Source organism: Cygnus olor, chromosome 11 (genome assembly GCF_009769625.2).
Source record: "Cygnus olor isolate bCygOlo1 chromosome 11, bCygOlo1.pri.v2, whole genome shotgun sequence".
NCBI lineage: Eukaryota > Metazoa > Chordata > Aves > Anseriformes > Anatidae > Cygnus > Cygnus olor.
In genome coordinates, this window is record NC_049179.1 from 18,904,918 (window position 1) to 18,932,087 (window position 27,170).

General features: G+C 59.3%; 1 protein-coding gene across 1 annotated transcript; it reads right to left on the bottom strand.

Annotated features, from left to right (window-relative positions):
* Positions 1 to 1,049: 1,049 nt before the first annotated feature.
* PCSK6 (proprotein convertase subtilisin/kexin type 6) lies at positions 1,050 to 27,170 on the bottom strand. The gene is given in 23 exon segments (XM_040570164.1): positions 1,050 to 2,571; positions 2,958 to 3,070; positions 3,675 to 3,804; positions 4,923 to 5,014; positions 5,230 to 5,317; positions 5,690 to 5,886; positions 6,361 to 6,463; positions 6,819 to 6,992; positions 8,077 to 8,213; positions 8,390 to 8,578; positions 9,525 to 9,642; positions 9,854 to 9,957; positions 10,968 to 11,068; positions 12,079 to 12,291; positions 15,431 to 15,603; positions 18,722 to 18,810; positions 19,344 to 19,420; positions 19,639 to 19,782; positions 20,273 to 20,383; positions 23,629 to 23,733; positions 26,842 to 26,901; positions 26,903 to 27,088; positions 27,152 to 27,170. Coding segments are annotated over 23 exon segments (2,820 nt in total). The 5' UTR covers position 27,170; the 3' UTR covers positions 1,050 to 2,473.

Here is a 27,170-nt window from a genome sequence, read left to right on the forward strand (position 1 = left end):
TCTGATGGAGTTAGAGCCCTGGGAAATACTGGAAACTGGTGTTGTTGCATGAACCCGATGTGTAGAATTTATTTCTTTTCCTGGCAGGCTGGAGGGCAGCAGAAAGCTAGATAAAGCTGCGACTGCTAGGGATTGGTCATCTTAAATTGCATTGCTTCACCCATGGTGTATTTTCGTATTTTAAGTTATGCCAAGGATGTAAGGGTAAACAGCTTTTTTTTTTCTTTTTTTTTTTTTTTTTTAGCATTTCAGTACATCTGAATAAACCATTGAGCAGTGTTACAGGCAGGCTACTGTGAGCCAGAACTGGAAGTCAGAGCTGACGCAGTGCTCCTGCTTCACAGCTCCCGTTTTTGACAGTGACACAGCAACAGAAATTAAAGTTTGTTATTTTACAACCAAAGTGGCAGAAGCCAGAAGCATTTCACCCCACTTCTGACCTCTGGTTTGGCCCAAGACCAAAAAGGGGATCCCAGAGCAACAGAAGGACTCAGTACGTGATACATCATCTGGTTAATTCACATTTATTAGATGATAAATGGGAAGAACTGTAAGACGCACAAGCCCACAGCAGCACAGCTCTGAGAAAGCGTCTTCCCTCGACTTGGACACGCTGATTCTTGTGGCTCCCTTCCAGCTCGGGATATTCCATGACTCCCTCATGAGAGGGCTCACTTCTTTCCCTTTTCACACTTAAAAAGCTCAGTTCCAGATACCTGCACTACCCTGGGCGCCTGACCCATGGTAAAACCCTGTGAAAGAAACCCAAAAAGGCTCCACGGCTCCCTCCATCCCCAGCCAGAGAGGGGAAGGTGGCCCCGTGGCCACCAGCCCACACTGTGGCCAGGACTACACTGCGAGCTCTGAAGGCAAAAGGTCTTTTTGAGAGGAAACACGAGGTTTTTTGCACGTGCGCCATCTGCTCAGGAGCCGTTTCTCCCGCTGATCAGAGAGGCTCCAGCAAGGGCAGCAAAGCAAAGAGAGGTGCAGCACCACCGCCCTGACCTGCCTCCGGAGGCAGGAATTTGGAAAAAGCACAGACCCGTTGCTCAGGGGAGATCAATAGTTTATTAACTTAAAGGTCGGTTCACCAAAGCTCCGTCTTTGCGAGGGTTTTGTCTGCCGGTGGCGGTGTGGCTCTCGCCCCTTCGCCTGGCGGAGGTAAGCTCCGTTGGGCAAGCCCAGGCAGGGCGCGTCGTCGCAGCCGAAAACAAGCAGGGATTAGCCCAGCTCCGGGAGGAGCGGGTGACAATCCGCACTGCGAGTTTCACTGGCAAGAGGTTTAACTCCTTAAATCTATTAACAATGAAAATCAGAACATGCAGCGCAGGGAATGCTGTTTACATATGTCTGGTGAAAAGAGCGTCTCGGCAAGGTCGGAGAGGATAAGGACGTAAGACAAGATTCCCTGCTCCCCATATAAAAAATAGTCTACAGAGAAAAACAAGGACTGTATAAGTTATTTTTTAAAAAAATCTGTAAAACAACATAGCCAGGGATATTTTAAACACAATTATATAAACACCACATGACGTACTATTAAGAGAGAGCATGAAAAGGTTTGTTTCGGGGGAGGGTTTTATGGAATTAAGAGCTTCCTGGCCAGATCCCTGGAATGTCTCTTCTGGAAACAGATGCCCGAGAAAAAATATCACTGCCGTGAACAGGAGGATTTGTGAGAGGTATACCGGCAAAACGGGGGAAGGACGGTGATGCGAAACGCTGGGAGGGACGGGTTGGGAAGCCACCTCGTTCAGCCCCGAGGGGAAGGCTCTAGCTCGTTCCAGAACTGAACTAAACAGCAATTAGGGAGGGAAATTAATTTTACAGTAAGGCTGCGGCCCCCCAGGCTGCTCCGTGTGGATGAACCCCCCCGAACCTCCCTGCGGACACCCGGCTCCTGCCTGCCCGCGGAGCCGCCTCGATCCTCGGAGCTCCGGTTATGGCCACGCTCACGGCTGAACCCGAACAGGGGTGGCAGGGCGGGCTGCACAGCCTGCTCCCGAGCCGCCCAACTCATCGTTTTCACGCCGGTGCTGAGCGCGGCGCTGGCTGGTGGCAGCGCAGGTCGCTGTCGCCGTCACCCAGCGGGGCTCAGCCCCGGCTCGTGTCCCGCATCCCCTGCGGCCGGGCTCCTGCCAGCCGCGCACGTCAGTAGGATTTCTGCGAAGAACCAAGCTTGGGTACACGGATCACGCCTTGCTCCCTGCTCACGAGGAGTGTTTGAGAGTATTAATATCACCGCCTGCACGGTGCCTTACCGGGCTCGGTCATTCAGGCTACGATCCGATCTCTGCTCAACGTATTGCTATAGAAACGAGCTGACAGTGATATTAAAGCTATCAAACTTGCGAGGGAACGCTTGACAGCACCATGTAAACTCTCCCGAAGCTGAAAAAATAAACTTTTGTCCTAAACATTTGGCGAAACTGGGCTGGCAGTTGGTGGAAGTCCTGGATGCAGCCGCTGAACTTTACCCGGCCATGAGACACGTCTGACAGCAGAACTGCACAAACAGCTTCTTTTCACAGAGCTTGTTTGATTTCACCATCTCACAGAAAGTCTTGTCAGCTGGCGGGGCGAGGAACAAGAGAAAATGAGAGCAGATTAACATTTTAAATAAACAAACATCACACGTAACAGGCGGTGCAATTCGTTCCAGTGTTTGAGGAGAGAGAATTGCGAAGGAGTCGCTTCTTAAGGGCATCTTTCATGGGGGTTTAATGAAGGAATAAAGAAGGTTTGCAGAGAGTGGGAGAATTAGCCCCGAGACTAAAACATAACGAAGTACAAACGCCTGGATGCCTTTGAGCAGCAGGCAGACATCCAAGAGCTCTGCCAGCTCGCCCACCGCAGCCGTGCCCCGGGAAGCCTGGCAGCTTCTGGCTTTACCCTACAAAGGGAATCCCCAGAAACCCTCATTTTTTGCAGCCGGGGGTTACGCCACGGGCACTTACCGTTGGTGCAGGTCTCGTTGGTTACACAGGAGCCGCCGAGGAGGCTGAAACCTTCCTTACACTTGATGCAGTTCCCGCTGGAGCCCTCGCAGGCCGAGCAGTGGTCCTCGCACCTGGGGAGGAGACCCCGCCGCGCTGAGCCAGCCACCCGCAACGGGGAAAACACCGAATCCCAACCTTCATCCCCCGTAAGGCCAGCACGTGGGCTAGGGAAACCCTCGGCAGGCAGGGAGCGTGCTGCGAGACAGCTCCTGGTGCTCCCATGGTGCTTTTGCCTTTCGCCCTTCCCTGGCATGCCGGCCCTAAGGAGGCTGCAGTGAGTCCCACTCCGACACCAGGCAGCCAAATCGCTGCCCTGCGGCACCTCCGGCCCCGTGCTGGGCACAGGAACGGGTTAACGCCACGGCCACAGGGCAAGGACTCTGGTTGAGAGCTGGAACATTTGCCTAAATATCATCACCCTTCCTCCCACGCCTCCCCAAGGGAGCCTGGGGCCAGGGCTGAGCCCCTCCACGTAGCCCTAAGACACCTTGGCTGGGTGGCTCTTAAAAATAAAAAAATAAAAAAGAAGAGGGAGCCAGCTCGGCGCTCCCCTGCCCTTTGGATTTATTTCCCCATAAACAGCCCCAGCTGCGAGCTGTTTTCATGAATTTTCATTTAATTTTGTATTTTTATTTTCTCCTCGCTCCCCCCCCCCCGCAGGAGGAGGCACCGTACCTCTTGCAGACCTTGCTGGGAAGCCCGTGGCTGTCGGCGGGGTAGAAGCCCTCCCGGCAGGCGGGGACGCAACGCCAGTGGGGCGTGGGGGTCTCGGGGGAGCAGGGGGTGCACTCTTCCTCACCTGGCCCTGCGGATAAACAAGATGCTGACGGGGTCCTGAACCCTGCTTCCACCCCAAAAACCCAGCCGGCGTCCTGCCCTGGGGGCCCTCTGTGGCTGGTTACGGGCTCGGCTGGGGACATCGTGTTGAAATCCCCTCCCCGTTCCCTCCGGCTGCTCCCAGGCGAGCACCGGTTTGGTTTTGCCACCCTGTGTAGGGCAATGCTTGGAAAAAGAGATGCAAAATTCGGCTGTGGAGGAGACGAGTGGTGCCAGCGTGTCGCGGCTGGGCGGCAGCGGCGGGGATGGAGGCGCTTTTATTAGAGGCCTTCCACGCACTGCGCTTGAGAAATGGTTATGTGGGAAAAGGAGAGAGGAAAGGGCTCGAAAAAAAACTGTGGTGAAGTATATTTACACTGCCTGGAATAAGAATTACAAAGGAAGTAATTTTCTTAAGGGATTAGGAGTCCGTCCCCTTCCACGCTTGCCAAGGAGATCAATAAATTTTGGGTTTAGTCCTAGGCAATTGCCCGTGTGTGATGAATGAGACTCACAGCGCTGAGCCTGAATTGTCCAGAGATCCCATTATCAGATCCGTGATGATGTTGAGAGCAAACACAAACATGAACAATGGAAAATAATGGGACTTTCAAAGGGCAAGAAAAGGCAAAATTTAAAGGGGACGTCAAGCAACCTGGGGACGCGGGTGGGTATCGGGAGGGCAGGGCCCCGGGGTCAGCACACATCGGGCACCTGACATTTCTAAATGCTTCCAAGCCATCCTCCATCCCTCCGAGAGGGTTTTACAGTCTCCTCCGCAACCTTATTAAACCAAAGCACCTGGCTTCGGAGGGATCAGGAAATAAAAAACGGCTCTAATAAAAATCGAAAAACTCCCTAAAATCCTTTCCAACGGGAACACATCCCAGCACCTGCAGCGTGCGTGGGAGCCAGGGGAGCTGCTGAGCTCCGTCCCCGGGGCGTTTCCCCACGGACACGGTTATCCAGGGGGATGGGAGCAGGAAAAACAACGCAGCCCACAGCCTCCCAGCGCCGTGATTTCTTCCCCACTCCCTCTCCGGCTTGGGGCCGTGATGCCCAAAGATTTGGGGGTTTCGTGTGCAGGTGCTGGGGGCGAGGACGTACCTGTGCCGGCGGGGCAGCTCTCGCACCGCCGGGGCTCGCGGCTGAGGTACATGCTGGGCTGGCACTCCGGCACGCAGCTCTCTCCCGCCAGGCTGCCAGCAAAGCAGAAAAGGACGTTTGCACCCACACCACAGGCTCCAGGGACCTGACACAGCCCGTCCCCAGCTCTCCCTGCACCCCGGCTGCTCCCCGAGCAGGGCACCGTGACCGTGCCCTGCTGGGTGCAACATTTCGGGGGGTGCTGGCAGATTCGCAGGGGTGCAGAGGGGATGAAGTTATAAAACCTCACACCACGCTGGTATTTTACCTGAATCCGTCTTTGCATGCAGTACATTTATCCGGCTCGCCGAGACATTTTTTACAGTTTTGATGGCATTTCAGACAGCGTTTCTGACCTTTCCAAAGAAAAAAAAGGAAGAACAACCAAAGAGCTGGTGAGGATGACACCTGGACAGGGATTTGCCATCGGCGGGCAGAGCCGCACAGCCCAGGGGCTGTTCCCCAGGGACGGGACGTGTGGTCCCCCAGCAAGCCCCACCGTGCCACTCCATGCTACGAATTAATACGCTTTGCAAGCAGCTAGGATCATTAATAACAACTGCCTCTAATTAACAGCTCTGAGTGCCCACATTTTGCCCCCTCCACCCTCAGGGGCAGCAGGTCGGGGCTGTCCCAGAGCCAGCACAGGGCAGCGGAGGGGTTTTCTCCTCCTGCAAACACCGTGAGCACACCTCGGTGATCTACAAGCGGTTTACGAGCGCCCTTACGTTCCTCGGCGTAGAAGCCGGGCGGGCAGAGGGGCAGGCAGGCGCCCATCTCGGGGTGGTGGTAGAGGCTCCTCTTGCACGCCGTGCACTGGCCGGGGCCCCTGCCCACGCAGCTCTCGCAGCCCTTGTAGCACCGCCGGCACCTCCGCGCTGCCTTGTCGCCGAAAAACCCTGTGGGGCACGAGCTGACACACATCCTGCGGGAGGAAGCGAGGCACTGCGAGCTCCGTGCTCTGCCCTGGATTTGGCGTGGATGGTTTCCCATCATTGCCCCCCTGCCTTCCCCGAATCCGTCACATCCCGCACCCACACAGCCCAGAGAGCGGCGGCTCCTTCCCGAAATGCAGCGTCCCCGTCCCTGCCTCGTTTTCTTCTTAAGGTTTAGGTTGTCTTGGATGCCGTGGCTCTGAATTAGAGTGCTGGGGATTCTCCAGCCCTGGCCTCGCTAAGACAATAATAAACTTCCAATTTCAGAAGTCATTTGGCACCTCAGCTCTCCGTCCCTTGGGCACCGACCAGCGACCCCAACGCTTTCTCCCCAGCACGACTTCACTTCTAGCACCGTGTCCCCCAAGCCACCCTACGCTGGGGCAGAGCCCCCCGTGCCTCCCCCCATCTCCCCTCCGTCCCCTACACTCCCTGCCCCGTGCAAACACCCCGCGGCCCCTCACCTGCCGCTTTTCACGCTGCCCAGGCTGTAGTGGATGCAGTTCAGGCACTGGTCGGCGCTGGGGCCGTCGCAGCCCTGGTCGCCGCACTCGGGGTGGCAGGGACCTGCGGGAGACGTCAGCTCAGGCACGGGGACCGAGGCTGAGGGACCCCCGCGGGCTGGGAGGGCGCTGCCGGTCCCTCCCCGGGCAGCCGGACACAGGGACACATCTCGCTGTGCACACCAGGGTGGTGGGCAGAGGATTTTTTTGGGTTTGTTTTTTCCTCCCCAGCCACCTCCAGCGCCAATTTGCGGCGGGAGCGCCGACAGGCTGCTTTTTTTTCCCCACCTTCTAATTTCGCCATCCTGCTGCCCCGCTCTGGCCACGGGCACCTCTCCTCCCCGCCGCCCCCCCCAGCCCACCCAGTTCATCCCAGTTTGCGTTTTGGGGATACTTCGGGGCCACGCCGTGGCTCTTACCCGCGTACTCCTCCTCCTCCTCCGCCACCTCCACCTGGCTCTGCAGGAAGGCCGCCCTCGACGGCTCCGTCTCCGAGGCCTCCAGCGTCCTCGCGCGGGGCTGGGGGGCCCCCAGCGTGTTGTAGGGGTGCTCGGCTGTCCCGTAGAAGAGGAGGCTCCACTCCTTCAGCTTCCCTGCGGGGCACACGTCCTGTCACCCGAAGCGGCTGCCTCTCGCCCAGCACTCACCCCTACCCACGCTTCGCTCCAAGCTCAGCGTCACCCAAAGCGCTGACCCCACACCCCAGGTTTTACCCCCACCATTATGATAAAATGCCATTTGTCTGACTTTAAATTTTCGCCTCCCAATTTCGCAGCCGAGTGCCTACAAGTGCCAGCTCCCCACCGGGCTGCTGCCGGCGGCAGAGGGGAAGGTACCAGCCCCGGCCACGAGCATCTCCCCGTCCTTCCCTCCTGTTTCGCCCTCTCTGCTTCATTATTACGGGGTGGCTTCGTGTGCTCCTTTTGGTTCTGTTCTGCACAGCCAGGTACGGCACAGCCCTGGGGCAGCGTGCAGCTCGCTCCCCTCGTGGGAGGGGATCAGAAATACCAGCTGAAAACCAAATCCAGGGGGCAAAGCAGTTCCGGGGGGGAAAAGCAGCTCCGGGGGGCGTTTCGGTGCTGCTACAACGAGTTCAAAAAGATTTCAGGCCACGGCAGCAACCAGCAACGCCTTCCCGGGCAATTAACCCCCACGTGCCAGAGAGCAGCGTGGGTGAGGTTTTTAATTTGCTGCTGGCTTTCTATCAATGCTAAGGTGAATCTGCACGCCCCCACAAGGCGCACTAGCCCGAGGCGTGATGTTTCGTGCCCCACTGCCCCTTTCCACGGGGCCGGATCCTGCCAGCTCAGCTCCTGGGGACATGGCAGGGCTGGGGACAGGCAGGGGGGGCCGGCCGAGGACAGCCACCCCCTGCCCGCACGGTGGCAGCCCCGAGGGGCATCGTCCCCTCGCGCTGCTGTTGCTGTTGCACAAGCAGCCCACGCTGCAGATGTTCCAGCAGCAAAGCAAAACAAACAAACAAAAATTACAGCTCTCGGCTTTCCTCGTTTTGACTCGGTACGGTTTAATTTTGGAAACCTCGCTCTCGGTTGCAGTAAATTCACGGGGGGAGGGGGGGGGCACAGGCCTGCTGCTGGCTCGGCCCAAGCCTTTGCACAACAGCGTTTGGGGTTTTATGCCCGCTCTTGGAAGCGCCCTGGGGTTTGATGCCCTTACCTTGCGCGGCGGGGCTGCGCACCTGGGACGGCGTGTCCTGGATCTCCAGCGTCCACTCCCCCGCCGCCCTCTCCCCCCAGCAGTGCACCGTCATGAACTCCCAGCCCTTGAAGCCCTCGTTGGAGTGGTCGAAAACCCTGCGAGGAGCAGCACAAACACCGTATTCAATCGGAAGAGGCAGGTGTTGAATTAAGGACGCATTAAAACATCCCTGCACACTCCCACCCTTGCGTGGACCCCCCTTGCGGCCACGCCGCGCGCGTGCTCCCCACCTCCCCAAAAACCCCACGCAGGCTCCCTTGGCTGCTCTCACCTCCTGGCCAGGAGCTGCGACCTGGTCCCCGCCGGCGAGATGAGGCTGATCTGCAGGTCCCCGCGGCGCGGGTGCGCGATGCTGAGCCGCACCACCACGTGCTCCAGGTACTGCACGTGCTGCTCGCGCTGCTCGCTGCAGGCGCTGCTCAGGGTGCTGGCGCGCAGCACGTGGTCGGGGCGGATGTACCTGCCGGGGGCAGGGGGCAATCCTAATCAATAAACCCTGATGCAACTCCCCAGCACTCAAAAACACACGGTGCAAAGGCGATGGCTGCTCCTTGCCGATTAAAAAAAAACCTTTTTAATCCCACCGATGGGAGCTGGGAACCCAAATACCATTAACCCCGGGCTGGAGATGGCTGCAGCGAGGCGTTAATGCTCATGTTAAGCAGAGGACTACTTAACGAGACCAAATTTGGGATTATTTCCTTCGTCTCCTTCTTAACACCGTGCTCGCCCTGCTCCCATCAGCGCAGACACTCAGTTGTGTTTAAACCTGGTCTCCCACCGCTTCGTGGCAAATCATCGCCTCCTCCAGCGCCTTACATCGGCCTCGCAGGGGGATCTGCTGAATTGCTCAATGGTAGCGAGGTGCTTTTGAACCGCCTCTAAGATCTATGCCTTATGGCTTGCAAGGGCGCTTTTTTATTATAATTATCAGCGCAGCGCTCCTCTCCGGGTTGTAATTAGCGTCTGTATCAGATAAATAGTTTCGTGAACACACTTGGCTCCGAGTCCGTTCCTGCTTTGCATCCTCGCTGCTTTCCAAAGGAGCTGCGCTGCCCTGCTGAGCAGCTCGCTGCAAGGCGAGGCAGTATCTGGTTGGGATACCTGTCTCAGTCGGAGGCTCTGGGCTGCCCCAGAGGACCCCAAAAGCCCTGTGGGAATCAGGGCTCACTGCAGAGCTTGATCCCCCTGCCCCGGGAAGGGGAGACAAAGAAAGGGAGGAATAAACCACCACTGTTAGATCTGGTCCCACAGGACCTCCTGCCCTAGTGTCTCATCAGCACACAACACCAGCCAGCCACCAAAAAAAGAGGAGAAACGTTTCTGGCTTGTCCACGAGGCTCTCGTTGACCCCGAATTCACAGCCCCAGTTCTCCCAGTTCAAGGTAACGGTGCCCGCCACTCACTTGGGCACCCTGTCCAGGCTTCCCACGCAGACGTGCTGGGGGGGCACCGTCTTCCACTTCTTGGCTTCCACCACAATAGCTTCTGCATCCACCAGCCCGAAGCCATATAGATGGCTAACTGGAAAGAGAGAAGGCTCAGAAACCCACCGCTCTGCCTGCCAGACCCTCCTCCTGGAGGATCCTCCGACTGGCCGGGGTAGGAGGTGCTCCAACACATGGAGCTCATCGACCTGCCCGGCTTACACCCCAAAAATGCCCCAGTGCCAGGAAAACACCAGGAGCAGCCCAGGGTGGGACGCTGCTTGCCAAAAGGGACAACGACTGCTCACCTTTATGCCCTGCTCCGTTGGTCTTCCAGTCGGCTGCCCGCAGGTGCACCGGCCGCGACGTCCTGACCAGCAGGTGCTGGACGTCCCTCCAGGTGAGCAGGGGGCTGCAAGGAGACAGGGTCACGGCACGGCAGGAGGGACCCCAATCGGGTTAAAAAAGGGTCTTTGCTGCTCACGTAGAGCATGCACTGGTTATTTCCATGCTCACCCCCTGCCTGGGGGATGGCCAAGGACTGGGGTGCCTAAGCAGAGGGGGAGCACCCAAAGGATGCTGCGTGCATGGGTGTTGCAGGGATTTCTTCCTGGCAAAGGGTATTTAGCTCTCACACTAAATATATATATTATATATATATACACACACGCATTCATACATATGTGTGTATATATATATATATATATATATAAATCCCAAAGGTTTTCCCCATTTCCTGCAGGAACGAAGCACAACGATGACACAAGCTGATACAAGCTGCTAGGCAAACCCTCCCCTTCTGGGAATAATGGCAAAAAGTGCTAAAAAAAAAAAAAAAAAAACACTTGGGTTGCACATTTAACATGAAATTGAAACCCAAAGCATTTCCAAAAAAAAACCTCAGGCAGGGTTTACATGATGCCTGTGTGTTCGTGGTGCTGTGCACTGAGCGCTGGGTGCTTTCGGCATCACCCAAAACCCCAACCCAGGGATATTGCTGAAGAATTTTCCATGCTTCCCTGACAGTCTCGGCGTCTCGAGCTGTGATTGATACTGCTCTCAAACAACATTTAGGAAAACAAAATTCAATTTATTCCTTCTCATCATAACGGGGCCCGCAGTCTGAGCGCCTGGCTGTCAGCAGTTTCGGAGCACCAAGCGAAAAGCCCGACTTATCCCACAAAGCCCAGCTCTCCACCAGATGGGAACGAGCGGAGAATTAGCTCAACGAAACACCTGCGGGAAGATCAGCTGCGAAACAACTGCCCTGCATCAAACCTGGCCCCAAAGGAGCAAATCAGAACAACTTTGCCCCGCTTAGAGCCACCCCAGAGGAAAAAAACACCATTTTTTGTCCCATTTTGCCCTCCAGACACTAAGCTAGGGACGTCCCTCCCCAAAGGTGGCGGCGAGGTCACTTACTTGGCTTCCAAAGCCAAGGCGATGATGCCAGCCACCATGGGGGCGGACACGGAGGTGCCGGTGTGGCCGTCGGTGCAGCGGTGCCGGAGGTCCGTGGTGACCTGTGGAGAGAGGAGCTGCAGCCCCGGGGTGCCCGAGGTGCTCCCGGCACCGACCCCAAAGCTCGAGGTTTGCTCACGGTGCTGCTCGCGGGGAGCTGAGGTCTGGATACCGAATCCTTGCCACAGCATCAGCCCGAAAAAGGGTCTGCAGATACATCTGGCACGTGAAAAAACACCCGTACTTATATTTTCCTTTGCTAAAAGGTGCAAAAACTATTTGAAAGGCAAAAAAAAAAAAAAAAAAAGTTAATTTTGCTGTGGATCAGCTGGAGGAGAAGTTGGGGTGGGAGCAGAGCTGGCAGCAGTACGCGCCCACGGGCTGGGGTTGAGCCACGCCAAATCAAACGCTGTCCTTAAAAGCTCCAGCTCCTTGCATCAGGCAAGAATTCCCATTTGCATGGGGAAAAAACAAAATACAAAAGAAAGCCATTTCCAGCTCTTTAGTTTCAGGAAGGAGCAGGGTGCTTGAGCACTAAAAGCTCAGAAAGCGGAGGTGGGCAGAGACGCCCAGTTGATTACTTTTTTTTTTTTAAAGGCTGCCGGGTTTCGGGTTAACCTGGTGATTTTTGGAGGGGATGTGGCACCCGGTTCCTGACCGAGCGGCTCTCCAAAACTGCTGCTGCTTGGTGCACCCGCCTGCAGCACGGCAAGGACTTTGGCTGGGTTTAATGCATCCCTGCCAACTGCCTCCATCCCCCCTCTTTATTCTCTGTCTCAAGCTAAAACCCTCAAAAATCCCCCTGTTCTTTTTTTAGCAGGAGGAAAGTGAGCGCAAACTTTGGGGGCCAGGTGAATATTTCCATTTTTGCATTTTTCCATGGGGGAAAACTCTTTTTTCCGAGCTCTTCCGAGATTTCCGAGCTCTTCCCAAGCACGAAACAACCGCAGCTGCTGCAGCGAGCAGTTCCAGTCTCACCAAAAAAAAAAAAAAAAAAAAGAAAGAAAACCTCCAAAACCCAAGCAAAACCCACCCGCCACATCGAAGCAGCAGCCAGTGGGCTAAAACTCACGATTTTCCGCTCGTAAAAGGCCCCGCTGCTGTAGGTGGTGGCCAGGGTGGAGGCGCACTCCTCCAGGTACCAGGGCTTGTAGCCGTTCTCGGTGGTGCTGCTGATGGAGATGGTGTAGATGCTGTTGGTGTAGCCGTCGCAGGAGCAGTAGTCGCCCTCCCGGCCGCCGTTTCCCGACGCCCAGACAAAAATGGAGCCCAGACCCCTGCGACCCTGCGGGCGGAGAGAGGAGAAGGGGTGAGGAGAGCCGAGGTTCGGGTGGGATGAACGTGGGGAACGGCGCGGGGATGAGGGGATGGCTGTGCTGAGCATCGCCCGGGGTTTGGGGCAGGACCGGGGGGCTGGCGAGGGCAAAAGGATGGGGCCAGGATGAAGGTACCAGTTTCGAAGGGTGTTTTCCCCCTGTGCAAGAGCAGCCGGGTCACCCCATCCCATACGTCCAGGAGGAACGTCAGGAACCCCCCTCCCCCCAAACCCCGCGCCTGCTTCTCTGCAGCCCACAGAGCCCATCACGAACGCACCCACCGCCCACCCAAACCATAAGAAAGCTTCCTGCAAGGTGTCTTTTAGGATTTTTGTTTTGTTTTGTTCCTCCCCCATCGTTTGGCAGGAACATCTGATGGAGCATCCCCACCGGGCACGCCTGCGGCAGCCCAGCGAGGGGATGGGGACGGGAGCGGCCGCGCAGACCTCCCCGGAGCCGGGAAAGTCCCAGGTGGGAACAGCAGCCCTCCTGCTAACGAGGGGCCCCTAACGAAGCCGGGGCCCCTAACGAAGCCGGCGGTGCAACACCGGGCGGGGGACTCCGCTCGCTGCCCCTTGGGGCACACGGAGCTGGTGCGTTACGGCACGTTACGATGCTTGGGGACATCCCGGAGCACAGCGCGGGTACCGACGCCGACCGGCGAAGCCGAGACCCACAGCCTGGCGTATCCCGCTCCTTTTAGGTAAAAGCCTCCTCCCCGAAATGGCTGCTTCCCTCTCCTGCCTCCGCGGAGGCCGGGAGCAGCCGGGGCGAGCCCCATCCTCCCCGGGGAGCTCGCCCGGGCAGGTCGGGCGCTCGCCTCCCTCCCACTGCTTGGCTCTGCCTCCGCGGAAAAAAATGCGAGGGCAGAGGAATTCGCCGGGGTTCGTCGTGTTCCTGAAGCGCTCGGGGAGAGGGCTGCTTTGTTACCTGCTCCCCTCCTCGGGCAGAGGCTCTGAGCTGCCCCTGGTGCTCGGGCTCGGCCCGGTTCCTGCCCTGCTTTACGCAGGTTTTTGTTACTTGGGCGCACGTGCTGGGGATTTCCTAGCGAGGGGGGACTGAGCTGTCTGCGGGGCTGCAAGAGGAGCCACCACGAAGGAAACGATCGCACGGATCGACGGAAATGATGGAGAGCTTGCTGGGGTCCCTGGTCCGGCTTTCTCAAGCCCCACACGTGTGGCTGTGCAGGCGGACAAGCAGGATGGGCACACGGCCAGCCACACATGGTGGCCACCAAGAGCAATAAAGCCCCCGCCGGCTCACACCAACACCCAAACCCACCAGCCTACGGGCACCTGCGTGCCATTTAACATCGGGCTCCGGCGGGGTGCATACACAAGGCAGCCGAGAGCTCCCTTACAAGAGTGCTCAGCCTCTGCCGAGCCCTGGCGCTGCCCCGGAGCCGTGCCCGTGTCCCCAGGGCTGCGCAGGGCAGGCGGTCTCGGAGCCAGGAGGACAGAGGCCAACGCAGAGCAAGGCCCAGCTATCGCAGGCAGATCGTCCCCTAAACCACTGGAAACCCCTCCCCGGCAGAGGTTTGGGACTGAACCATCAGTGGGACGTGGCTGTGCGGCGTCCCCTGCTCCTGCAGCGCTGCCAGGGCTCGGGCAGCCGCCCGGCGGCGCTTAATTAGCGCCAGGATCAATAGAGCCCCATTAGCTCGGGAGCTAACGAGGTGTGGCTGGAGGAGCAAGAACCGCGAGGAGAAATCACCCCGGCGCGAGGAGAAATCACCCCGGCGCGGCCCTGTCGCTAGCAGACAGAGGTTATTTGAACGTTTCCATTAAAAACTCGATTTTAAGGATTTATAACTCAACGACAGCCGTTTGCTTGGGCTGAAGGTTGCCACTGTCTGCCTACGGCTTTCCTCGTTACTTACGGGGAGGCGGGGGGCAATTAAGAGCTGTGCATGCGGGATGGGGGTGCTGCAAACACGGGTGACCCCATGGGGACAGGAGCTTTGGGAACCCAAAGCAGCTCGGTACCAGCTTGGGAACACCAAGCTGGGGCGCGCTGCCCATCGCCAAATCCCGCTTCACCCAAAAACCATGGGAAATAAAGGCAGGGAGGGCTCAGGGTGGAGAGGAATGGGCACAGAGGGCACCCAGGGGCGCAGGACCCATCCTCGTCCCAATCCTCCTCCCTTGTCCAACCCCCACCCCGCTCTCGTCCTTTAAATAAAAGCAGATTTGGAGGAATCCTCCCGAAACGGCGGGTCCAGGCAGGGACCCCGCTGCCGCCGGCTCCCTCCCGCATGGGGAAAAAAAAAAAAAAAAAAAGAAAAGCTCTAAAAAGCAGCCTGTTCGCTGTATTTACACGGCCTGATGAACTCCCAGGCACTTCAATGAATTCCTCTTCAGCCCGACCGCCCCGGCAGGAAGTCAAGTAAATAGTGGGAAAAACACCCCACCCTCCTCAGAGATAACGCGTGTCGCAGGGACAGGAGGAAACCCAGGGAGGAATCGGGTCAGGGAGGCAAAACCCAACCCTGAGCTGCCCCAAAACACGGGAGGAGCCCACCTTGTGCCCCCCCCCCCCCACCGCTTACCCACTGAGGGGCCATCGACGGGCTTTGCCCGGTGATTTTAGCCAATATTTGGCTTTTTAAATAAAAAAAAATAAAAAGTGGAGAGCTTTGAGGACGACAATCTGAGTTTTCCCTGCACCCACGCGAGCCAGCGCCGAGCCCACCCCTCCAGCCCCCGAGCCCTGGAGGACCCTGCGGCAGCACCCGCTTCCCACCCTGGCCGCGAGACTCAATTTTGGGTGAAAAAAACCACAGAAATGCTGCACGTGACCCCCCGGGGGAGGATAACGGGGAGCTGGGGAGGGCGGAGAGGGGGTGATGGAGAGGCTGCGGGTGGGGGGCGCCTCGCCGTGGGGGTTTCCCCGTGGGATGCTCTGGGTTCGGCAGAGCTCTGCCACTCGACCCGGCGCCCACCACGGGATGCTCCGGCCACGTGCGGGGTCCCACCACCGCCGAGTCCCTCGGGGGACCGGGAGCCACCAGAGGGGATTCGCCCCCGGGGTCGGGGTCGGGGGGCCGGGCAGGGGTCCCGCGGGGCAGGGGAGGAGTGCCAGCGCGGCTGGGCGCTGCGCGATCCACACCTTTTTTATGCCATGCTCAAAAGCCTGCTTGGCCAACAGACCGGGTCCATCAACTGTCTTCCCGTCATCATCGGGCCCCCAGCTCGCGCTGTAAATGTCAATGTAATCGGGTCTGATGCCAAGCGACTTCGCTTCGACAACATCTGTTACATCTCCATCTAACATACGAATGCCTAAAAGCACAAAAACATCAGACGTTAGGGGCTGGATGGCTTGTACGGAAAGCGCAAGGATCGCAATCAAAGGCCTCTCTCGGCTCGGCGCGCCCTCGGTAGCTGACACCCGCGGCGGCGAGGGGCTGGGGAGCTGGTTTGGAAACTTTGCTCTTGCCTTCTGCCCTGCTGGCTTCACCGCCGGCCGTGGTTTTGGGGGGGCGGAGAAAAAAAATCAGCTCCATCAGGGCTGGGCTGGCAGGAGGGAGCTGCGCTGCCAGCCCCAAACTCCCTGTGCTAAAGGCTTGTTTTCCCCTTTTTCCCCTTTTAACTCAAGAACCCCGTTGTCCCTGCATGAGGGCGGCATTTCCCAGATGCTTAAGGCCCCCCAGTGCCACAGAAGGACTGAGACCCCTGCTTGCGCCCGTCCCCATGCCCCTGTCCGGGTGGTGCCAGGAGGGGACAGCCCCGGGGGCGGCAGCAGCCCCAGGCGGAGGCTGCACGGCCGTGGAAGCACTGCCCGCTCTCATCCACTGCAGGAGAAGCCATGAAACGCTGCATTTGTACCCCGCGGATACCTTGGAAATGGAAAACGGGACGCAGGAGGCGCCGGTGGATGCAAGCCTTGGTGTTTTGCAGGGAGAGCCCGGAGCAGAGCGGGACCGGCCGCGGTGGAGCTGCAAGTCCCCACGCCCTCCTCGCTGCCACGGGGGGTCACAAAGCCCCCCATGCCCCTCAGTATCCCCCTCCTCATTGCAGGCGCGGGGTGTTGGTGACCCCAGAGGAGCCTCCCAGCTCTGCCAACTACACCGGGGGTCACCCAGCGATGCTGGGCACGGGGCAGCGCATCCACCTGCAGCCGGAGGGAGAGCAGCCCGGCCAGAAAAACCCAGCTGGGAGGCACCGATCGCATCGGGGCCAGTCAGGGACAAGCCCCCGGTCCCTGTAATGCCATCAGCACACCTCAGGGACACCGACCCTGCGGCAACGTGGCCAGGCACCGACTGAGAAGGGACACGAAAGAATCGAGACTGCAGGTTGAGAGCTGAGCAAAACGGTGCCATCGGCATCGGCAGCTGGAGAGGGACACAAAGTGCCTGTCCCAGGGCCTTGTCACCGTCCCAGAGCCTTGTCACCGTCCCAGGGCCTTGCCATCAGCATCGGGGGCAGCCCCCCAGCCCGTCCCCCTCCCGCAGCACCGGGAAAGCCGGTGCCGGGAATTTCAGCTCCGCGTTTCGCCATCTGGGGAGACTCCGGCTTACAAAAAACCGCTTTTCCCCCTTCCACATGTGCTTTTCTTAACGAAAACAAATGCGGGCAGATGTGGTTACAGCCGCAGCTGCGCTCTGGACGATGGTCAACTCCAATACATTTTTCTGACGCTGTCCCCAGCCGGCCAAAAACAAGCTTAAAAATGCAGGAGGGGGGAGCGGAGCAGCTCCCGAGAACTCCCTTCCCTTTCCTTGCCGTGTTCCCTTCCCTTTCCTTGCCGTGTGAACGAGAAAAGGCGAGGGGAAAAGGTGGAGAGCAGGGCCGGGTGCCGGCACCCAGCGCCGTAGCAGGATGGATGCCGGGTCCTGAGCAGGCCCCAGCAGCCCCCAGAGCCCGCTCCTGCTCCACCCCGCAGGAAAATGCAGCCCGGAGGGAAAATCCGGCTCCGTCCCAGGGCTGGGTAACGGAGGCCGGGAGCTAAGCGGGCTGCTTTCCACGCAGGCAGACACAGATTTCTAGGTTGGAAGAGACCTCAAGATCATCGAGTCCAACCTCCGACCTAACACTAAGCACTCCACTAAACCATATCGCTAAGCTCTACATCTAAACGTCTTTTAAAGACCTCCAGGGATGGTGACTCCACCACCTCCCTGGGCAGCCCGTTCCAATGCTTAATAACCCTTTCGGTAAAGAAGTTCTTCCTAACATCCAACCTAAAACTCCCCTGGTGCAACTTTCGCCCATTCCCCCTCGTCCTGTCACCAGGCACGTGGGAGAACAGACCAATCCCCACCTCACTACAGCCTCCTTTAAGGTAACTGTAGAGAGCGATAAGGCAGCGACAGCAGCCTCCGAAGCAGGCGTCAAAGAGGGAGAGGAGAGGTGCAGGATCCCTGCTTAGGGCACCCCGATGGATTTCGCTCCCGGCGCATGAGAAGCGACGCAGGGGCAGCGAGGGAAATCAGCTGGGGTGGCGTGGCCGGGGCTGGGGGGGGGTTGTTTGCCTGCCCCCCGACCTCCAGCTGCGCCCCCAGCACACGCAGGAGCCAAGGAAGGAAGCAAATTGAAATGGGACCCGTAATAAAGGCGACAAGCAACTCGCCTCCACGGACATCGCTGGGGAAATGGGAGCAGCCTTTGCGACCCCTGCCAGCCCCCCGTTCGCCCTCCCCAGGACATCTCCTCCCGTCGGGGCTTTCCCAGCACGGGGACCCCGCCGCCAGCCCCGCACGGAAGGACCCGGCCCTACGGAGAGTGCGTGCCTGCATCAATGGGGTGCGAGGGATCGAGACCCTGGGTGCTTGGGTCTGGGATCCCAACGTGGGGGTGGCTCGGGGGGGGCGCAGAGCCCTTTCGCCAAGCCCCTCTCCTGCCGGAGCCCCGCCAGGATGCCGGGCTGAACCCCCCCACACCTCCGCAGGCATTTTATTTTCCCCACCAAGGTGTGTTGGGGTCCCCAGACTGCTCCCGAGCGGCTCATTTACAGCCATTGACCCCACAAACAAGCCATTGCTGGAGCCACCATACAGCCCCCCCCCAAAAAAAGACTTTTAGGGCAAAACCACTCCATCCTCGATCAGCCTCATGGCGAGGGCACGACCCAAGCAGCAGGTTTCCACCCCAAAACACACAGAGCCAGCATCCCCCAACCCCGGATCACCTGTGTGCGTCTGGGGACCCCCACCCTCCCCACAGACCCCCCAGGCTCCCTGCTCCCCCCATCGGGATTTGCCCAAAATTCACGGTAAGCCACGTTGGTGCCAACATCACCAAGCACAAACCCTTCCCCTGGCAAAATTTTTTTTGGGGGGACAACATCCCACCACCCCCCTACCCCTCTCCGGGAGCCCACCCCCAAGCAGGACCCCCCCGGGGAGGAGGGGGGGGGACACAAAGGGCAGGGAGCCGCGGGCAGCGCCAGCCTCACCTCCGATGCGCGCGTTGTAGGCGATGCCCACCACGCAGTACGAGTTGTTGGCCGCCGCCGCCACCTCCCCTGCGCAGCGCGTGCCGTGCCTGCGGGGACAAAACCCCCGTCCGCAGACGTCCCGCAGCCAAGGACACCCCTCCAGCCACCCCCCACCACCACCCAGAAGCCAGCCCCAAGGCCTGAGCAGTGGAAGGAAGCGCCCCAGGAGCTGCAGAGCCCTTACCCAAACCCCCAGCGAGGGACGGGGACGGAGGAAATTCGCTCCTTGTGTTCTGTGCCCCAATGCAACTCGCTCCTGGCGTTGCCATTTTGCATTTCCCTTTCACACCCGCTGCCACGTCCCAGTCCCGCTTTAACTGAAGCCCAGAAAGTGAGTGAAAGCTGTGACATCAAAGCCACTGGGGCAGGGCTGTGCTTAGATTCGCATCACCTGGAGGAACTGCACGAGGCCATATCCAAAATTATTTTCCATGGCGCTTCTGGACCGAAGGAGCCGATTCAACACTTGTTATCCCCAGCACAACCTCTTGTGCCTCTGCCACCCTGCCCGTGGGAGGCGATGGGACGGGATGGGGGCTCAGCAGGCTCACAATTGTCGTTATCATTATTATTAACGTACTTATTCTCGTTGCTGGCATCGTAGCGCGGCGTCGGGTCGTGGTCGTTCCCGTTGACATCGTAGCTTGCAAGAGGGTCCTGAAAAGGTTTTTGCCATCAGGTTCTGCCTATTGGCAGGGCACAGCAGCCCCCACCCTGCTGGAGTTTCCCCAATCCCTTATTTTCCTTCTTAAAAAGATCCTGAGCATTTCAAAACCCTCTTCCTCCAACCTCTTGCTGCACAGGCGGAGGCTGTGCTTAGGCCCTGAAATTGTCCCGAAATGAACCCCCAGCCCCTCAGCGGGTGCCCCACTCACGTAGTTCTGCAGCAGGTCGGGGTGGTTCCTCTCTATCCCGTCGTCGAGGATGGTGACCACCACGTTCCTGCCGGTGTAGCCCCGCTGCCAGGCGGCGAGGACGTTCATCTCCGACCTGCAGCGGCTGCTTCTGTCCCCGCAGTGCTAAGGGCAGGAATGGCAGAGCGGTCGACCTCCACGGGGCTGCGGCCCGAGGGCCTGAATTCCAGCCCATCCAGCTCAGAGCACATTTAATCGACCCCAAAGCGTTCTGACATCCCGCTGCCTTCCGCGTAACTCACGGATTTGTTACAACCTCACCCCGTCGATCAACCCCCCCCGGCAGCAGCCGGCCTGGGGAGCGCCCCCTCCCCGTTATTCCTCCTCTCTCCCCTTTCAAATACCGCGGGCTCTTCAGTTCTCAAGTGCCCGTTTCCTCCCTGCACTTAACCTGAAACAAATTTCCCTGTCAAACACTGATGGGCGAGCCAGGCAGGGGGAAAACCGCATTGCCGAGAGACGGCTGCGGCTCTACCAAGGGGAAAAACGCCCGCGTGGGGACCACAGCCCGGGGCTGCTGGTGCCCTAAAGGCTTCCAACCGGCCCCTCTCGGGGCTGGAAGGCCGGGGGGGGGCGGCGGCGAGGAGACACGCACCAGGTACCACATGTTGGGCCACACCGGGTCGTTGAAGGGCAGGGCGTGCGGCTCGCCGCGGACGTGCCTCTTCACCCGCCGCTTCACCTCCTGCTGCTGCAGCCAGTCCACCTGCAAGCAGACAGAGAGAGGCTTCACTTGGGGAGGACAGACGGACAGACGGACAGGGCGAGCTCAGCTCCTCGTGGGCTCCGAGCCCGGGAACAGATCCCTCCCCCGGCGCCAAACACATCGCCGGCGAGCGCGTGCCCCGACCGTCCCGGCTGAGCGAAGCCTGTAAGCACGCGCTGGGGTCCCGCTGGAGACAAAACGCGTGTTTCAGCGCTTACTCGAAGAAGCCGGTCTGCTGGGAGGGGCTCAGGTGCTTGGCTTCGCTCTGGGCTCACCCTCCTCCCAGCTGCGGCAGCCGAATAGGACAGCAAATACTGCCCGGGGGCTCCCGGAGGTGCCAAAATGCGCCCCGGGAGGGCACGGGGATGGCACAGGGGCACCCCGAGGTCTCAGGTCTCCCGAGGTTAGAGGCACAGAGACAAACCGAGGCTGGTTAGGAGCAGTTTATAAACCACATAACCAAAAGCTTTCTCCACGCTGGAGCAGAAGGGAAGGCTTTTCCGCGGAGCCAACCTCCCCCGAAACTTTTTCCCCCCGCGGCTCGGGGCTTTTGGTGGCACGGGATGCCTTCGTGGGGACGGCTCTGCTCTTTGGACGAAGGTTTTTCAACAAGGAGAATAAAAACTCAAAAGGCAAGCTTTTGTGTGGCTTATTTATGCGGGAGCTGCCAGCTGAACCAACTTCTCCTTGCCTGGTTTATGGCTTTATGGCTGTGATTTACCGGGATCAAAGCGGACGGGGGAGCGGTGCGTATCGAACCAGGCAATTTCCAGCCTAGAGCTTGGGTTTTAAACCAATATATTCTCAAGGAAAATAAAAACACATTGAAACAAACGAGAAAAAAAAACCACAACATATTTCATATGAAAATATGTTTCCGTAGCGCCTCGGCTGCTGATAGCGCGCTGCTTTGTTTATGCAACGATGGATTTAAATATCGGAAGGGAAAAAAATAAATGCAACTTCACGGTCTGGTTTAAAGGAAGATGGATTAAATAGGGGAATGTGCCCAATTACATGGCTTTTCTCCAGAAAGCAGTGCTCCCAGGCCGTGTCACCCAGCCCTCGCCTTCGGATGCAGCACCTTCACCCCAAACGCCCTGCCTCCACCGCACGAGCCAGGATGCAACCCAGAAGCCTCGCGTGGAGCAAATCTTTAATTTAATTTAATTCACAGTCAAATCAGCAGCGTCACCGCGCTGATTTAGGGCGGCCGGTGCCAAAATCGATGCCGCTGGCATGCAAAAATGAGCAGCGACAGCAGGAGGCGAGCGGGAAAGAGCCCGGGGCCAGCCCCGCCGTGGGTCCTGAGCTTGTGAAATTCCCAGCGGCTTCCACCAGCCCTTCACGGGGGGGGAGCTTCTCGGAAATTATACAAGGGGAAAAAAAAAAAAAAAAAAAGAATGGCTTTTTGCTACAAGAAGCGGCCCAAGTTGTTACGACACAGTGCTGAGCCTGGGGGCCTGGCTCGCTGCTCCCTCCCGGCCCTGCTGGCCGACCCTAATCAGCACTGAGGAGGCACCCGAGGACCCAAGAGGAGGTGCAGGCACCACGGAGCCAAACCCACGGCCCTGGCTGCAGACAGAGGGCAGCTTTTGCACCGCTTTAGGATTTCCAGGGGACGATGCAGCTCCACCACGTGTAAACACCAGGACAGGCGAGGACACAAACCCCTCACACCTCCAGAAAAGCAACAGCTTGGCTTGCTCAGCTGGAGATGGAGCAGGTAAAATGCAGCCCTGGGACAAAGCAGACGGCTCCAGCACGTGCTCGCCACGAAGCCCAAAAAGCAATCGGAGGGTTATGGGGTTTGCTATGGGGCGTGCCATCCTCTGGTGCTGCTTTTCTATTAGAACTACCTGCAGTAATTGGCATTTTTGGGCCCCAGACACGGGCTGCAGCTCACAGCACGGTACAGCCGTGCTCCACGTGTCTTCTCACTGCTGCAATCTGCCCCAAAATCGCTGGGTTTGCTAAATCCTTCCACCCCCTACCACGCTGTTTGGCCGACACCAGCCCCACAGGGAGAAGCCACCAGCTGCGACTCCTGTCACCCCAAAAGGGGGTCTCCTGGGGGGGGATTTGGGTCCCCGTGGGGACCAGCACCAGGCTGCAGGGGCTGGCACGCTTTGTCACCATCCTTCTGCCAGTGCCTGGGGGGGACACAGCCCCCACGCCACCAACCCCTGTGGCGAAGCAAACCCATAAAGGACGGGGCTGGAACAATAGCCCCCTCGAAGACACGAGACGTGGAACATCTGCAAACGATTGAGCTCGCTGGGTCTGTGGGGTTTCTGCAAGATTTGTTTCCATCTTCGCTGTTCCAGCCTGAGACGTCGCGTTTCATTGCGCCTCGCAGTGATTTTATTTCTTATTTATTTTTTGTTTGTTTTAATTGCGCCGTGCACGCGAACTCGGTGCCGTTCAGATGCCAGGACACCTCCGAAACGACTTGGAAACACGCACGGGGAAGGGGGAGAGAGAGCGCATGCCAGGAGGGCTTGAACCCGGGGCGGCGGCCAAGAACGGGAGCTCATTGCTCTAACGTGCAGCCCGCGGAGCCAGGCAAGGTGAACGTTAGCAGCCAGGAAGCCAGCTGGCTCGGCTTTCGGAGCAGCAGCGCAACCAGACCCCATTAAGTGGGCCTATTTCCATTGTAGACGGGAACTCATCGCTTGCTCGGATCCCCCCCCAAGGCCGAGCGGCTTTTGTGCCTGCACAGCCACCTCCCCGGCCACCCCTGGGTGCCGACCCCGAGGTTTTTCCCCTCGGTGCCGCCCCAGGCTCGCCCATCCCGGTCCCCCATGGCTTTTGTCAATCCAGCTGCAGCCCGAATCCCTTCGGGTGCTTGCTCTAGGAAAAAGCGAGGCGCGGTACGGCCGATGATTTCACACATAGCAACCCTCGAGACAGCGAATGTTGTGGCAACTGGATCAACACCCCGAGCGGGCGGCAGCCTCGCTGTGCTGGGAGGGTTTTTGTTTTTCCCTCCCCACCCCCCCACCCCCTTTTTCTTGCTCCCATCCTTCGGGCAGACGTTAGCATTTAGTCCCTTCTGAGGATTTTTCACCGTCGATCAACATACCCGTGTTAAATGAGTCACCCCCGGCGTGCACGGGGCTGGGTTTCAGGGGTAACGTGCTGCCATCGCCCCGGAGCTGCGGCTCAGAGCGGGCTGCAGTGCCCGGGATTTGGGGTGACTCCGGGGTTTTATGGGGGTCCCCGGGGCCCCCCCGGCCCCGTACCTTGGGGTCCATGCGCAGGAAGGTGTGAGGTCCCCGGCTGCTCAGCGTCGAGCGCTTGAACGTCTTGCTGTGGTGGAAGTGGTAGTAGTTCTCCAAGCTCCCGATCTGTAAGAGATTTATTTTACCAGGGGAGGTGGGCACAAGGTTGCCACCCACTCTTCTCAGATGTTGGAAGCCCCACGATCCCCCAATACACATTTTTGCCCCTATTTTTGGGGCAAAAGGACCCTGCTTTCGCAGGAAAACACTGTGCCACCCTGCCAAGCCAATCAGGGGATCTGTGGGCACAGCTGATCCCAAAAAGGATCTGACCCCAAAGCTGAGCTCATCGGCACCAGTGCTGGTCACCCATCACTGTCCCCGTCCTTCTCCTTGCCACCAGGCTTGGGGACGTGCAGGGCTGTGCCAGGCGCCTGCAACGACAGAGGGTTTCCTCCCGTCTCCTGGGGGTTGGAAATTGGTGCAAAAAGCAAAAAAAAAAAAAATCCCACCCTGCAGCAAAGGAAAGCAGTTGCAAAATAACCCCGCTGCCAGCTCCCAGGGGGTTGTCACCACCCCTCCGGCGTCCTGTCTGCTTCCCCAAGGGCCACCCCGTGCCGGGGCTGGGCACCACGGGGACCGGGGCGAGCTGTCCCCATGTCCCGGTGTCCCCAAACCCCAGGCAGAGCCAGGCAGACAGGGGCTGCTTCCACGTTCAGCGTCCTCAGTACCTCCAGATTTGCCAGCGCTGAACATTTCAGCTGCTGCCTTTTACAGCTCCGCTTTCCAGACCCACTCCGTGCACGCGGGAAGGTGCAGGAGGAGTCTCAAAACTCCCCAGATTTTGGGGAAGCTCAAACCTCCCGGGACTTTGGGGAAGGCTCAGGTGAGGCCACTCTGCCTCCTGCTTGTTTTGCCTGGAAATCCGGACCCCGCAGCCCTCCTGGCTTAGCTCCACATCTGCCTCTCCAGCCTGCGGGTCGGTAACACTCCTTTTATCCTCGCCCCTGCTCCCTCCGGTGCTCGTTGCAGCAGGACCACGACCTACAAACAGGCGTCAGCTGCAGGGATGCTCCTGTTCCCCTGCTCCTCTTCCCTCATTCTCGTGGGATTTATTGAGGGGAAAAAAATGAAAAAAAAAAACTTGTCAAGGGGGGGCCAAGTGGAGAGGAGGAGGGGGGGAGGTTGGGCCAGGTGACCTCCGTGGGCACCCTTCAGCGTAAGCTAACCCGAGGAGAAAAGCTTAAAAATGGGAATTCCACCTGAAAAAAGGTGATGGAGGGGCTGATCCCTCCCGGCTCACTGGACGAGCACGGGCACCCTCCAGCTCCCTCCTGGCAGCCCAGCACACCAAAGGCACCAGGCAGCACAGGAGATGGCCGAGTTCAGCTTCAAAGTTACCTGGGGAAGGGTGGACCGGAGGCTCCTCCCGATGGGAATTACCCCACGAATTTCATTCCTAACGCTAAGAAGCGATTCAGCCACAAGTGAAGCGATTCTCGGGAGCTGTGCACCACCGAGCTCTGCACCAGAGCTGGGCAGAGCGTTTCTGAGCCAGCTGCTCCCCTCCCACCACGAGGCAGGTCCTCGGGCACCTCGCCAGCCGAGCACATCCCTGGGGATCACGGCTGCTCCAGCACGGGGATGGATCCAGAGGGGGGTCCTGATCCAGCAGGGGTCCCCTGCCTGCTTGTGCCATGGGCACTTGGTCCGTTCCTCCCCAGGGACCCAGCTGCTGGCTCCTGCCTTCAGCAGTCCTCAAGTGGCTGTGGCTGAATTCGAGCCTGGAGTGAGCCCACCGAGGGCCAGCACCCCCAGACAACATAAACTCAGGAAAACCCCAAATCCAGCCCCGAACAAGTCCTGCCATGGGCACTGACATCCTGCACTGCTGGCAGGACTGCCGTGCACATCGGAAATCTTCACAACTTACCCTGCTGGACACCAAACAAGTTGAAAATGGGGCAAGTCCTTGTGCGGGGACAGAGATGGGGACAAGGACAGGCTGTATCCCCCGGGATGCAGACACCCGGCCCCTCGCAGCGCCCTGGGCCTGCCCCGGCTCGCCCCGGGAGCTGGAGGCAAACAAAGGGCTGGGAGCGAGCAGGGGGTGTAAGTGCCTCTCCTGCTGTCGGGTTGTTTGCTGCTCTTCCATAAAAACCCCAGCGAGCTCCGCACGCGAAGTGTTCCCCCAGCACCACGTCACTCCGCGGTGACCGCGGGCGTAAGGACGTCCTGGGCACGGGGACACGTGGGGGGACCTGGCTCCGGCACGGGGCAGAACCCAACGCGGGCACCTTGGGGCACGTAAAGCCTCGGGGAGCCCCGAGGTGACAATTCCCAGCGGGGGGGGGGGGGGGCTGCAGGGCAAGGTCCCTGTGGCAGTGGGGCTGGGGACGGAGAGCGGCCAGGGGGGAAGCCCCAGAGGTGCACGGGGAAGGCGCGAGCCAGGAACACCCTGATGCAACCGCAGAAATATTTCCCTTGGTCTGCAGCCTGCTGGGGCAGAGGGAGGGACACGGCCACGGGACGCCGGCGTGCGGGGCCAGCAGATGCTCCAGCAGGCACAGACACGGCGAAACCCCAAAGCTGGGCTGGCGTTAGGCTGGCGGGAGCCGGGCGAGGGGGACGACACTCGCCCAAGGCACCCTCCGGCCGAGCGGGGACAGCCCCCGGGCAGCCCCTGGGGGTTGCAGGGCTGCGCTCTGCCAGCCCCATGGCGGAGCGGTCATTAACACTGGGGCTCAACCAGTAATTAAAACCGGGGCTCTCCCAGTAATTAAAACTGGGGATGAAGGTGAGGTAGGGGAGGGCGAGGGGACGCGGGGGGGGGGGGGGGGGGGGGGTGCCGGCCCTACTTCTGCGCACCCCCCTGCCTCCCCCCCTCACACTAATTACGCGTCCCAGTAGGGCCGGGACAGGGACAAGGTCGGAGCTTACACCCCCGGAGACACCTTCAGCCGGGGGGGGGGGGGGGGGGGGGGAGGCGGGCACCCACCCCACAGACCCCACAATTACAGTGTGGGGAGAAAAACCGAGCGTAAAAAAAAAAAAAAAAAAAAAAACCAAACCCACCCAGGACGAGGACGGGGGGGGTGGGGGGGGGGGGAAGGCAGCAGCACCCCCCCGCCTCCCGGAGCTCTCTCCCTCAGCCGGCGCGAAGTTTCCCAAACCCCGCAGCCCCCCCAACCCGGGACCCCCCCCAAACTGCACACCCCCCCCCCCCCCCCTTACCTGCCCCAGGCTGCGGTACCCGTAGGCGGCGGCCAGGCGGGCGGCCTCGGCGGGGCCCCCCCCGCACCCTGACGGCCCAGTGGTTGGTGTAGATGGGGCGGGGGGGCTCGGCCGCCACCCCCCGGCCGCCCAGGGCCAAGGCCAGGGCCAGGAGGCAGAGGAGAGCGGGGGGCGCGCTCCCCGGCGCTGAGGAGGAGGAGGACGAGGAGGAGGAGGAGGAGGAAGAAGAGGAGGAGGAGGAGGAAGAAGAGGAGGAGGAGGAGGAGGAGGAGGAGGAGGAAGAAGAGGAGGAGGAGGAGGAGGAGGAAGAGGAGGCAGCAGCGGGCATG